The 14,741-nt window shown below is 26.7% G+C and overlaps 3 protein-coding genes and 1 non-coding gene across 8 annotated transcripts; 2 read left to right on the forward strand and 2 right to left on the reverse strand.

Moving 5' to 3' along the window:
* Positions 1–143: 143 nt before the first annotated feature.
* LOC127066464 (coatomer subunit beta) lies at positions 144–4,573 on the reverse strand. The gene is made up of 10 exons (XM_051000245.1): positions 4,407–4,573; positions 3,854–4,248; positions 3,431–3,764; positions 3,081–3,369; positions 2,671–3,011; positions 2,337–2,601; positions 1,874–2,241; positions 1,335–1,779; positions 1,021–1,256; positions 144–932 (listed from the first exon to the last, which is right to left on the reverse strand). The coding sequence occupies exons 2-10, from the start codon at positions 4,219–4,221 to the stop codon at positions 702–704; spliced, it is 2,877 nt and encodes a 958-aa protein (XP_050856202.1). The 5' UTR covers positions 4,222–4,248; positions 4,407–4,573; the 3' UTR covers positions 144–701.
* Positions 4,574–5,136: 563 nt separating this feature from the next.
* LOC127066467 (probable cytochrome P450 12b2, mitochondrial) lies at positions 5,137–8,892 on the reverse strand. The gene is made up of 9 exons (XM_051000250.1): positions 8,519–8,892; positions 7,931–8,141; positions 7,555–7,798; positions 7,260–7,459; positions 6,951–7,152; positions 6,702–6,858; positions 6,379–6,627; positions 5,968–6,183; positions 5,137–5,868 (listed from the first exon to the last, which is right to left on the reverse strand). Exons 1-9 carry the CDS (start codon positions 8,522–8,524, stop codon positions 5,761–5,763), a joined length of 1,593 nt encoding a protein of 530 aa, XP_050856207.1. The 5' UTR covers positions 8,525–8,892; the 3' UTR covers positions 5,137–5,760.
* Trnaq-cug (transfer RNA glutamine (anticodon CUG)) lies at positions 5,327–5,398 on the forward strand. The gene has a single exon. It is a non-coding gene; the product is annotated as a tRNA-Gln (tRNA).
* A 2,160-nt stretch (positions 8,893–11,052) lies between the features above and the next one.
* Positions 11,053–14,375, forward strand: LOC127066473 (GTP-binding protein Rheb homolog). Of its 5 annotated transcripts, XM_051000262.1 has the most exons (7): positions 11,053–11,291; positions 11,908–11,964; positions 12,049–12,167; positions 12,363–12,434; positions 12,676–12,883; positions 12,981–13,110; positions 13,202–14,375. In XM_051000262.1, exons 3-7 carry the CDS (start codon positions 12,119–12,121, stop codon positions 13,289–13,291), a joined length of 549 nt encoding a protein of 182 aa, XP_050856219.1. In that variant the 5' UTR covers positions 11,053–11,291; positions 11,908–11,964; positions 12,049–12,118; the 3' UTR covers positions 13,292–14,375. The 5 variants fall into 5 exon arrangements, with proteins under 5 accessions (XP_050856219.1, XP_050856220.1, XP_050856218.1 ...); XM_051000263.1 differs by lacking the exon at positions 11,908–11,964 and having other exon boundaries at positions 12,118–12,167; XM_051000261.1 differs by lacking the exon at positions 11,908–11,964 and having other exon boundaries at positions 11,053–11,265.
* Positions 14,376–14,741: the final 366 nt, after the last annotated feature.

Here is a 14,741-nt window from a genome sequence, read left to right on the forward strand (position 1 = left end):
GTAATTTTTGAATTAAAACAGGTATGTTATTCGTTTAAATGTATTCATCAGAATAATGCAGAATATAATAATCAAGACACCCAATTATAATATTATAGAAATGATAATATTTTTATCGTCTAATTTTATAAAAGACACATATATGTGTTAAACTTTATATTTATTAATAAATCATTAGAGTACAAACTTTAATATAGAAATATTTAATGCTTGTTTAAGGATTCTCTATATTCTAATAAGAACATATAGAGGCTTATATTATATACAAATCATTTCAAAATTCATAAATCTCTTACGAATTTAAATTTATTTATATCCTCGATATTTATTGTATCGCTGGGAGAACATTATTCATAAAAATGGATTGTTTATAAAATATGGACAAATGCAAAGGATTTTGTAATTTATTTTCAATAAAATACCTTGTAAAGTAAAATAGCTAAATGTTATTGATAATTACGATGTGTCAATTATTATAATCATTAATCAAGAAGCATGTATAACATATGAACATTTTCCTCATAAAATATTTATACTAACATTTATTTTATATCTGCAAATTACTTTGCAATATATTTACTGAATCTGCAGGTATATTACTATTTTTTATGAAAATCTATATTTTTTTTAAGTGCACATTGCACATATTACATTATACTGAATGAATAATGTATTATTTTTTAATATTAGATATGTACAGTTTAAGCAGTTTGTATGATTTTGTTTTGTGGTCCTTTTTGTGTCGAATTAATCTTGTCACCCAAAGAAAGGGCCATACCTTGACTTTTAGCTCTAATGCGAATATGACCTAATACTGGAGCGTCTGATTTATTTAATGGTTTTTCAATTGACAAATTAGCTAATGCATCTTCACCAAAAATAGATTTAGCATACATATTAGCAGCCATGAAACCACATTGTCCAGAAAGAGCCTATTTATCAGAATATAATAATCGTTTTTATATAACATTTGATGATATAATAATACATAAAAAAATATGTAGTACACAATAGAAATACCTTTTCAGGAGTAAGACAACGCATATTTGTAGATTTTAATAAATGGGCTAAATATTCTCTTAAATCTGAAAAACTTGTATTTACAGAGACTTTATTTTCCCATTCGAATTCGGCCCACATTTGTCGGAATTCAGCATCAGTACATGTTGCTGGTACTATGTAATCCATTATATCAATATGAATGTCGTTCAGAACAACAACACTTCTATCAGATCCAGCACCAGATACATCATAAACTGTATAAATATTAATATAAAATATTATGCCATAATTAAAATTAATTATATGGCGATAAAAATCAACAAAAAGCTTACCTATATTACCAAATATAATTCCATTTTCAGTAGATGCCACTTTTACATTTGCTTTGATACTTGCAAAATCTCTTGGAGCTAACACAATGGGTTGTGGGCGTTCGACCAATTTTAAGTCTCCCATTGTTGCTAATTCTAAAGTACAATTTTGTAGGGTATCCTCCGTTTGATTAACGATCAATACATCAAGCACAATATCATATTGATTAACATGGACAAGTGCTTCCGCATATACTGGATCTGAAAATCCTGTAAGCTGTGTAACTTTACTTAAAGCACTTGGAGATGGTGTATCTCCTGTTGCTCCAGGTCTTCCAGCAACGGCCACAGTGAGACTCTGCTCGAAAACATCACCAGCACCACCAGTCAAGTCAGAGCCACGATTAAGTTGCAAAAATTGTATAGCATCATCAACTTGCACAGTATTTCCTGGTTTTTCTTTTGCCTAAATATTAGAAATCATTTAAAAAAACTGATGTTATTAACACGTTAAATAGGATATATATTAATAGCTATTAACTTGATGTTGCATATACAACCTTTTGATTTTGAGAATCTTCTTCTGCTTTAGCTGCTAACATTCTACCTAGAGCTTCACGGCATCCATTTGTAAATACTTTTTGTAATAATGGAGTTGGGCAGGCAAGAGATCTTAAACATAAAGAGATTCTTTCCGCATCATCATGTGTCATTGCTTTGGTAGGAAGTCCAGATCTACCCAGTTGTAAAACACTAGACATAACAAGCATTGCTTCTGCTTGTAGTTTATTACTTTTTTGAGGGTTGTTTTCGAGACTTTTGTAACGCAAAGCTAATTTAGCTATAGTTGTAGCTAAAGATGCACCAATAAAGAAATCACCATCCATCATATACTGTACTAAAGGTGGACGCTTTTCTTCTTTTCTTCCTGTTTATAAAGTTATGTATTTTTTGTATATATTTACTTTTATACTTTAATAATAATATTTGTATTCTGCATAAAACACAAATTGATTATAGTACCTTCTGCTGTGGTGCTAAATGCACTCTGAGTTGCATATGTTCCATCTGATGTAACTAACTGTGCAGGAACTGTTTGCTCACTATCATCTTCATTTGATTTTTCTCCAGCCTGTCTTTTATTTTCTGCTTCAAGTAATGGTAATTCTCCTAAAGCAGCACGTATACGGTTCATTACTGCTTCTATATCTTCTTTTGATATTGCATATTCACCAAGTATCCACAAAGCAGCTCTGTGAACTTTGACTGATCGAATATGTGGAAAAACCTAAATTGTAAACATAATAATTTTGATTAGAATATACTTATTAGATGATTTAATTCTATGCTATATTACCTCCAAAAGTTTTTCAACAATAAGTGGTCTAAGATTTTCAAATCTTTGGATAGCTTCACGGACAAAAACTAGAACATCAGTAGCAGCAGCTTCATTGTTTTCTGACAAGAAGTCTGTTAGCACTGGTATGACTGTTGCTGCAACATCTGAGAATTTAATTGAACAAGCATGTAAAGTTCTTACAAGCAATTGTCGATATCTTCCAGCATCTTCATGTTCACCACCAGCAGTTCTAAGAACTTCTTTCTTTAAAAGTTGAACCATTTCCTCAACTGTACGATTAGTCACTAAATCCATTGCTAAAGCTAATGTTTTAGTTCTTACTTCTAATGCAGGTGAACCTATAATAAAAAATATTAATAAAACAATATTATTTAATTAATATTTCAAAAATATTAAAGAAAATTTACCTAAAACTCTAAGTACATCCATAACAAGATCTTGAAGAACTCTTTCATAGATAGGGCTATCTTTCATGGCAATTAGACGATCGAGGACAATAAGCTTCACATTGTTGTCACTTTCTTTAACAACTAATTCAATGTAACAAGAAGCTGCTGCTTTAATTGCTGTAGGTACATTAGAGAGAGTTATTAAAGTGCCAGCTGCTTCATAACGTACAGCTGCACTAGGTGAATTTAATAAACTGTAAATACATCTAATAAAGCGTGCCCTTTCGGTTGGATTTGCTAAACAAACCTAAAATTGATTTAATTTATTAAATTGTTCATTAATAATAAATTTTATCAATAATACATACCTTATAAATTAATTCCACAATAACTAATTGTAAAATATCCCCAAAACTAGGCACTTGGTCTAAACATGCAGCTAAATAAGCTAAGGCTTTACTCTGATCTGCATGTAATAACATCAAAAATGCATTTCTTCTACATGACATATCTTGTTCTCCTTCTAAATATTTTGCTATTAGATCTGGTGCATCAGGTATTAGAAATTCAAAATTTCTGTATATTGTAAAAATTGCTAACACTGCATTACGTCTGACATAAGAATGTCTATGTTCCAAACAAGCTGTTATTGATGGCATAAGAGGTTCTAAAAGCTCTGGTTCTTTCAATTTGCATAAAAATCTGAAATTGATCAATATTTCAAGATTTTCAATACATTATCTGTATTCTAGGTATTATCTTTTTTTGTTATTAAAAATACATATCAATACCTTAGAGTAGATCCTCTTACAAATTCATTAGGATGTTGCAAATCTTTTCTATAGGCATCACATACCAAAATCATTTCTTGAAGTAATTTTCCATCGGGAGAAGTTTTTGGAACAATCTCCCAAAATATAAGAAGAAGTTTTTTAATTGTATGATCTTGCAATGGTAAAACAAATCTAATAATTGTCATAAGTAAACCTGGTAAACGTTCACCACTTAAAATCATATAAATAGTTTTCTTAAGTGCTTCAATTTTTGTATGAACATCGCCTTTTTCAAGATCTTGTTTCAATTGCAACTCATTCAAAGGTTCTGTATCCGTCGGTATATTAATTAAAGTATAACAAGGTTGTTCCACTAAAGTACTCATTTTGTTTTTAGTGTTCAATCCACTGTGCTGTAAAGTATTTGAGTATTTGAATCATCATCATCATCGTTCTAATAGAAATTTTATCAGAGAAAATCATGATATACAAAAAATAAGGTTAATTTTTATATCAAAGTATATGCAGCTTTATTCAACGTATCAATAAATCTGAATTATATTATACATACCTAAATTAGAAAAAAAATCTTGTAAAAGACACCGTTGATAATATGTATTAAAGATAATTATCATTTATAAGCACTAGATTTTACAAGAACATTTCTAAGTAGAAGAGGAAACGGCATACGTGTCAACTTCTGATGCTACTGAAAAAAGAGATGGCGCTACTAATAGTAAATCTTTAATGCATTTGTATATCTACATAGTTCATCTAATGTTAATAGTAATGCGTATCAATATATAATACGTATCAAAATTATATTTAATCGATAGTATTACTAATTTGTTATTCGATGTAAATACCAAATTATACTTCATTTATATATGTATATATGTACATATACAAGAGTGTGAAAATGTGCGGCAGAACTTTATGGGTATGTATTACCAATCAAAACAAATAAAAAAGATCATGGATTCAAAACATAATTTTGGAACTTTGTATGGCGTGTATGTATGTGTGTGTGTGTAAAAGGACATTCTATTATATAAAGTAATAGAATGGCTACAATGTGCTAATATGATTAATTTGAAATGCTGTATGTATGTATGAGTAGATATTATTAAATCTATATTGTTATATAATACTATCTCATAATAAATATAAATAAAAATATCTATAATGTAGAACCAGAAATTATTCTATATAAATTAGATGAATATGAAAATTATAGTTCATTAATAATTTGCAAAAAGAAAAAAAATTCGATAAAATTTATATAGGAAAATAAAAAAATCTTATAGATAACAATGCGTGATTTTAATGAAATTACAATCAAAACATAAAATGATAATACAAAATAATAACGAAAGTGAAATAAAGTTTATATACGAACAGCATACACAAAAAATTAATATTTAATAATTTGTTTTTATATATAATATATTATTTTTCCTAAAAGGGTTAAATTTATCACTATTTATACAAGGTCCCATGGTGTAATGGTTAGCACTCTGGACTCTGAATCCAGCGATCCGAGTTCAAATCTCGGTGGGACCTAGCGTTTTCTTATTTTTTTATTTAATTTTCATTTATAAGTCAGTATATTTTATTATAATCTTTATAATAAAAATATAAATGTACTTGTAAATGTTTTTGGCAATAATGCTTTATTATTGTTATTATTATTATTATTATTATTTATTATTACTATTATCATTATCATTATCATTATTATTATTATTATTTAAACTTTATTGTTTGATCATACAATCATAATCTAAAAAGTTTAGTTCTTAACTAAATTAAATATTGACTTTACCACTATTTTTTTGCGTCATTTTTTTTTTTCTATCACGTCATTATCAATGTCCATCTTCTAGACCTTACGCACTTCACGTAATTACTTTTTATCTTTTCAATTACAAGTCTATTAATTTAAATTGTAATGGAGACGCAATAGTATTGATTAAACGATTGTGTAACTTTAAAGGTGAATGATGCCATTCGATCCGGAAATTTTGTAGTAACTAAATAAAACATTAAATTATAAAATTTCACAATATATACCTATATATATCAAGTAATTAATATGTGCATATATTATAATTAAATAATCAGCAACAAACCTTTAACACTAAAATTTCAATTTCAAACTCAGCAAATCGTCTACCGATACAAGTGCGAGCTCCAAAACCAAATGGCATGTAAGAAAATGGATGAGCGTCTTTTGCCGATGGAAATTCTTTTTCTCCTCGTATCCATCTTTCCGGTATAAACTCATTCGGATTTTCGAATTCTCTAGGATCTATTGCCAATAACGAATGTCCTAATATAATATCACACTGAAAAAAAAACAAATATATTTGTTTGCGTGTATGTAAGTACATTTATTAGTAATATATATATGTATATATATTACTAGTAAATGTATTTTGAACTTTTATAAATCTCTCTCTCTCTCTCTCTCTCTCTCTCTCTCTCTCTCTCTCTCTCTCTCTCTCTCTTTCTCTCTAAAATTCAATCATCAATTGTCTTACATTTTTTGGTATATTATATCCACCTATAACAACATCATTTCGTATTGTTCTAAGAGTACCTATGGCAATCGGTGATATTCTAAGAGATTCTTTAAGACATGCTTTTAAATATGGTATCTTTTTCATAGTTTCTACCGTAACTGGCAATTCTTTATCAGGTAATGCTAACTTGATTTCTTCGTGCAATTTTTCCTGAGCTCGTGGATTCATTGCTAAATGATATAGTAACATTCCGCATGTATTACTTGTCTGAAAAGTAGATTAGATTATTTTATATAAATATTTTATATGATTATATAATAAACAGATTTATTGTTATTCACCGTATCAACGCCAGCAGTTAACATATCTAGTGCCATTACACAAGCAGTTTGCTCATCAATAAACAAAAGTTTATCTAATACGCTTCGTTCACGCGTATTGGATGTCGTTTCATTACGTAGTTTTTCTTTCGCCTGATGAATATATTTAATTGCTATACTGCAAGAAAAAGCGTATCGAATTAATTTAGATAACAAAAATATATTATTTTATTTACTATTATGTCTACATATGAATATAAATGAGATTACCCATTAAGAATATCTAGAACATTGAAAAATTTTTTTAAAGTACGCGTGTTATATACTCTCCACAAGGACGGCATTAGTTCTAAACGAAACATAAGATCGAACATGTTATGTATGCTATCAATCATTTTCTGAGGTTCAGAATCTTCAGCTATATCAGATTTTAAACAGCCCAATCGATGATTTAATGCAATTGCACATATTGCTAAAATGAAAATATTAATAATATATCAATAACTTTAAAATATTTCCGTATTATTTCTTTTTTATACTAATTTATAATAATATTTATAGATATAATAAAAAATTTACATTCTAGAGCCCATTTATTCATTTCGTTGTTAAACGAAGTAGGTAATTCTAACGTAATAGGATTTCTTAATTCTTCTCGTATTTTTTGTATAAATTCTGTAGCAATTTCAGTCATTTGTCCAATATGTGGATTAATAACACGTGGCTGCATCATGTGTTGATTAACTTTTGTCCGAAAATCGTACCAGTCTTTACCTTGACTAAATTAATATTAATTTTTAAATAAAATATATTTTTTTATTTTCTTGATTAATATTTTATTCTCTTATAATAAATAAATCAATTTTATGCTGACCTCGTTGTTAAGCCATATTTTCCTTTATAAATCCAATCTCTATTTTTGCGATAATAATGCAACGATTCCATAGCAATTCTTTGCGGCCATGGACCTTCTGTACGATATACCTTTTCAATTAATGTTGAAGAAAATATAAAAACGGTCTTACGCTTATTTGGCAAACCATCCATCCTAACTATATCTCCATATTGATCACGAAGCATTTTTAATTGTGTTACAAACGTTTTATTTCCAAATTCGCCTATATTAAAAAGTATTGTTGTAAAATAATTAACAATTATACTACTGCCATTATATATAATTATTTACGAAATAACAACGAAAAGTTTTTTTTTTTAATAATAAGATGTCTACATATTTAAATATGTCATACCGATAAAGGGTATAAATCTAAAAGTATTGCCTATTAACCATATTGGTTTTGGTCCAGGTATATCGTCATAAGAGCGAACAGTTTCTATATTATCGTTTGTTTCGATCGAATATGGCATAGTTTTTATGCGACGTTTCAATAATCCATTAATGGCGGATGCTTTGTTGTAATCACAAAATTTTAATTTCATATGCATTGTATATATGTGAATCTATATATTAAGAAAATACAATTATTTCAAATGTGATAGATAAGATAAGCCAATGAGAGATATAAGTAGGAATATGAATATATACATATATACTGCACTGTATCAATACTAAAGTTTCTCAATCATACATATATATATATATATATATATATATATATATATATATATATATAAAAGGAAATTAGACGATTAGTTAGATTAGGTAGTAAGAGTAGTAAAACGGAAGAGGAAAAGGTCAAGGAAAAAATTTTGTATTATACTTTGCACATATACAAATGTTATTCACATTTATGAATTTATGATGATAAATATTACATATGTTACGTGATATATCAAAGGCAATATTTGTACTGATTGTGAATTATTTAATATCATACCTGCATTAAAATAAATAAACGTTAGATGTATACCAAAAATTAATTTTTCACTTTGTAGAACGTACAAAAAAACGTAATGTCATTTAAACTTCAACTGTTTTCACTTCCGACGTTCCTGTACTGTATTATCTCTTGAAAGACGAATGAGATAGTGCACTTGAGAATGGAAATAAATAAATTCCTCGTACAGAATAAAGAACAACGTTTATGACTAAGATATATCTATCAAACGTTTCATTTAGTCATTGCTTAATGAACTTAAACAGTATACTTATAAGGATATAAACCGTTGTTTCGCTTATAAACTTTTTTACACGCCATTATAGATGTGTCCTTCACGGTCACCGTTAACTGATCATTTAAACCAGTGATTCTCAACCTTTAATGTTTCATGTATCTCCTGGACATGCGTATGTAACTAACATATAAATAGATAAAACTATTTTATAAAATATAAAACATGTTTTATTTAAAAAAAAATAAAACATGTTTTATTTTTAATATGCATACGCATGCACGCGCCCACATACAGACACAAATATTAAATTTTGTATTTATAAATTATATATATCGATAAACATGTTATTTATGTAATAGGATTAAAAATGGCATTACAATGATTAATATGAAAATATAGTTAAGATGAATGATTTACTACATATGTATAAGAGTTTTTATATTTTTTTCGACATTAATAAAAGTAAAAGAATTAATACTTCCGGTAATTTTATATTTATTTAAATAATATAGAGAGTTGAAAAAACTAATATTTAAACAATAGTGAAATTAAACATTACATAGCTTGGAACAGATATTAAACATTTAAATAATTTTAATTTTCTTTCTCTTAGATTTAAAATGCCACCTGCTATCCTTGGCTAGGTATAACGTCAACCATTATTCACTTTTAATTTCGATCTATCTCATTTTCAACCAACTACAAATCATCCACTCTCAATTTCGACCTAAATCGTAGACCAGTGTTTTGAAGCCATCGCAGAACTTTTTAAATAGTAAGTGAATTTTTAAAAAATTAATTCAATATAAATTTCGGAATATGTTAGTAATTACGAACATTTCGAAATTACATTTATTGGAGCATAGATTTTTATGCGAAAACTAATGGAATCTTTCTATATATAATTCGTATTATCTTTTCTTCTTTTACTCTTTTTTTGTTTCAGATTAGATGATCGAGGGACCGATCATCAAGAGACCGATCATTGTGGAATTTTTACACGGAAGCTCATGGAATTTCTTTGCTTTATATTCAGCTTCAAATTCGCTTTATATTCAGAGAGGATATATCTTCTTTCTTCCATACGCGAGTGATAGAGAAAACACTCACGCGCGTGGTGGTCGACATACGAGTGGATGTTCGCGTGAGATTAACTCTTACCAAGGGTTGCATTTTGATCTTTGAAATATCAAAATATAGACACGACTAGTCGTGTCTCGAGATGTCTAAAGCTGATGGTATCAGACGGTAGAGCTTTCTGTAAGCGAGATCTCACCCACTTCCTGTTGGCTAAGAAGCTTAAAGCTCGCGAAGCAGAAAGCTTCCACCTCGGAACGCGTAATTTAGAATAGAGACACTGTTAACCCGTGGGTCTTCAGATGCAGCAACTTCCACACGGTGAGACCTGAGTCGGTAGTATTTGCAACATATCGAAATCTTATGAAATGCAAGTATTACCGAACAAATGGCTGCACAAATGAAATATTTCAAGACATTTCGAAAATCTTTTTGAATTTAATTTCAATTAAATATTAAAGTATTTACATTTTACATTGTTAATCATACTTCAATATATAAATAGACTATATATAATAGAATTCTAAAATAATTTCTTATATAATGCAGGTACTATCGGCCGAATGACTGCATATATCAGTGCGTTTCCAAAATTTTTTCTTTCTGTTTTTAACTAAACATTAAGGTCTGTATAAGTCCTTGCAAAGAAAAATATCGAAAGAAAAATTTCTTAAAATATTTAATGAAAAAAATAATTAATTATCTAAAGTCGGTATAACAAATTTCTCTATTATCTATTTAGCGATCCCGTAGAATGATTATACGATATACACTCATGTATAATGTTGCATCAATTTAAGGTTATTTAAAATTCCGAGCATATATGTTTATGTTCCAATATAAAATTAATAAAAATAAATATCCCTATTAATTACCAAATATAATAATTTTCAATTTTTTCGAATAAAATAATTTATTCTACAAAATGTGCAGTAATATAAAAGTAACGTTCTTTTTCATTTATTTTAGACAAAAAAGTAAAGTTCGAACATTTTCTCTATCGTTATCGATTAATCCTATGCCCAATTAAATCTATTATGAATAAAACTTATTTATTTATTTTTTAATTTAATTTCCTTGTTATATGATACTTGTGATTGGCTCTTACTTTTCTTGCCTTGTGTTTTCACCATTATCATTGCACTACCAATAGAAGGATATTTAACATTACATTCTTATTGGTGTTTAGGTATCTATATACAAATTTAACGTATCAAAAACATGGCGGAAGCCTTTAGGTTTATAACGTGTCGACATGTGTAAAGCTTACTTTATTCAATCATTCTTTCGAGTTGAGTAGTATATTAAACTATGCGTAGTAGCAAACTAAATAAGAAAAGTAATATTGTTATTGTGTTTGTGCTTTAATATGTGCAGTTTTTTTGTCATTATAGGATAAGCTGTGCACATCATAAATTTATGAAGATAGGAGGTTGTATGAGAATATTAAAAACTTAAGTACGTTTTTTTTTATAAACGATGTTCAATACATAGACAAATTTATACACAGTTCGTTCATGTTTATGTTATCCTTGAAATAATTATTTCATCAAATAAAATAATAAATCGATATTGTTTTCACGCATGCATTCGCAAGGTTTAATTTCTATCACATTGTTATCCCATATGAAAAAGATTTTACATTTTTGTCTATTAATTTCATAAATATATATGTGTATATATGTATATATATATGTATATATATATATATGTATGTATGTATGTATATGTATATACACATAATGTTTATGAGGATATAGAAATCATGAAAATAAAAAAAGTAATATTCTATTAAATTGCTTTAATATTGAAAATGTATTAACCAATATTTATAAGACATTTTAATATGAAATTTACAATAGTTTTTGTTTTTATAATTTTACAAGGATAAAATATTTCAACAAAATTTATGTTTTTATTATGATGCATGTATTAATGATTATAACTGAAAAATTATATAAGAATTAAAAAAAATAATTGGAAAAGAAATGAAATAGAGAAGAGATTTAATATTTCTGAAATTGCTTTGTCATTTTACTTAACAACTTTATATTGCTTATTTCATCAATCTTAGGTCAAAAGTGCAGGAAAATATAAAAAATGAACTAAGTATCTCTAGATTTATTTAAAAGTAAGAGATTATGCAGAATTAGTGTCCTTGGCTCAAATCTAAATACATATACTTTTACATAAAGAGTTTATATTATGGTTTCAGATTTTAACTGGAGTATGCACTTTTTTTTACGAAGTATATATAACATTTTTCTGTTTATGAATGCTAAAGAATGCCACCAAAACAGAGGAAAATAGCTATTATGGGATATAGATCAGTAGGTAAGAGAAAGAAAGAGAATATTCTTTAAAAAAAAAATCAATTATGTACAATTGATTTATATTAATGTACAATTTAATTATATATAAATATATAGATCATTTTGATAATTTCTACTGTATTATTTTAAATCTTATTTTTTAATATTTACTAAATTAATACAAAATTTACAATAACATGATCAATTGATCTTACAGGCAAGTCATCATTAAGCATACAATTTGTCGAGGGACAATTTGTGGACTCATATGACCCTACGATAGAAAATAGTAAGAAGTATCTGCATTATGCTTTGTCTTATTTTTAATTTACCTTATATATTGTTTGTGTCACGTGCATATGTTGTGTGTTTTTTTTATATATTTTATTTCTGCACTTTATTTCTATACTAGATATCTAAAATGACATTATTAAATTTTGATGTTCTTATTTTGTTTATATGAGGTATATTCTTGTTTAACAGAGTATATATTTTACTTATATAAAAAATTAGATATTTGTATGTTACAGCATTTACCAAAAGTACACGAGTAAATAGCCAAGATTATGAGGTTAAACTAGTGGATACTGCAGGTCAAGATGAATATAGCATATTTCCAACTCAATATTCAATGGATATCCATGGTTATGTTTTGGTGTATAGTATAACTAGTGCAAAAAGTTTTGAAGTTGTAAAAATTATTTATGAAAAGCTACTTGATATTACAGGAAAAGTCCAGTATGTTGATGTTTTTTTTTTAAGTAATGATAACAATGGTTTGCTATTAATAATAATAATAATAATAATAATAACAACAACAACATAATAATTTTAGTGTTCCAATTGTACTGGTTGGCAATAAAACTGATTTGTATGTAGACAGAATGATAACAACTGCACAAGGTAAACAGTTAGCAGATGCTTGGCATGCAGCATTCTTAGAAACCAGTGCAAAACAAAATGAGGTATTTAATGTATTTTATTTAATGTAATAATTATTTAAGCATTCTTTAATATAAATTATAAGTATCTTATAATTTACTTACTATTTTTTAGTCTGTTGCTGATATTTTTCACACATTATTGATTGAAATTGAAAAGGCTGATGGAAATGTACAAGAAAAATCAAGTTGTGTTATTTCTTGAGCCAGGTAGCTAGCTAGATTTATCGCTGTAGTATAACATTAACGTATTAAACTTATTAAAATGCATTTTCATAGACTTGTTAATCATAAATTAAAATATCAAGTATATGATGATGCATTTAACATGATCATCATTTCTTATGTGCTGTATGAATAGAACACACTAAGAAATTATCTATTTTTAAAATGACATGTTACACATACATCAGAATATGTACAAAGAAATTAATTTGATCGATCATAGTTTATCATTTAGTTCTAATTCTTGATGATCAGATCTTCAGTTTCAAATAATAAGTAATTAATAATCATGCAAAGTAATATGTTCAGTTGTATTTTACTTTTTATGTATTAGTATAATCTCTTACAATAACTATAATGCACATGTTATTAAAAAAAAAAAAAAAGAAAAGAAAAGAAAAAAATATGAATAAATGAAATATTTATTTAATAGACATTCATAAAGAAACGAAATGTTCTGACCAAATTCTCTATAAGTGTTCTTTTTAAAAAAAAAAGTAATGATTTTTTCTTTGTTTTACACAGTAATGTATTAATAAATTTTCAAATAATTTTACTTTGGCCATAAAAAAATTTATTAAAATTTGACTAGCAAAATAGTCAAAATTTTATCAGTCAATTTTAATTATTGACTTATTTACCAAATTAATTGTAATTATGGGTATATGTAATAATATATATCCATAATTTGTAATTATGTACATTTATTGGCCGTAAGTGTTCCTACAATATAAGATTCTTGCTAGAATGGAGTATTGTATACATGATTGCAATTTTCTTTTCGAAATTCATACTAGACATAAATTATTCTTAGTTCTACATACTTGATTTCATATTGAAGTGCTATATCGATATCAGTGCTTTATTAAGTTGGATTGTAAATTATATTGTCAAATATATTTGTGATTTTTATAGAATCCTCCTCCATAATATAGGTAAATAGCTATATTACATAGTAATTCAATACATATTAATTGCGCAGCACTATTAATGGATTTAATATATGTGTACTATACATGCTAATTTCATGATATATCAAAAATAAACATTCTTAAATAGTTTTATAGCATGATTGTATCACTAATACCTTTCTTGCTCTAAAAGCATATGGATTGTATTAAATTTATTAAAGTTACAATATTATTCAATTTTCTTTACTTTCATATACTTTTATATGATAATATAAAAAATTTTATAATCTTAATCTCTCACACCTATATCCAAATTATTTTACATGTAGTGAATATATGTTAATAGAAAGAAGAATTAAAAAAACTAATTTCAGATTTTTGAACTATTATTTAATCAGTTCAGTAATAAATTTTGATTTGTTAATTTGTCTCTTAATCATAATAATATCTCAATATTTTATCTATCTTAATTTCATAAATTCTATTTTTTTTTATTTAATTATACATAAAAAAGAATAA

The sequence above is a fragment of the Vespula vulgaris genome, chromosome 9, assembly GCF_905475345.1.
Source record: "Vespula vulgaris chromosome 9, iyVesVulg1.1, whole genome shotgun sequence".
NCBI lineage: Eukaryota > Metazoa > Arthropoda > Insecta > Hymenoptera > Vespidae > Vespula > Vespula vulgaris.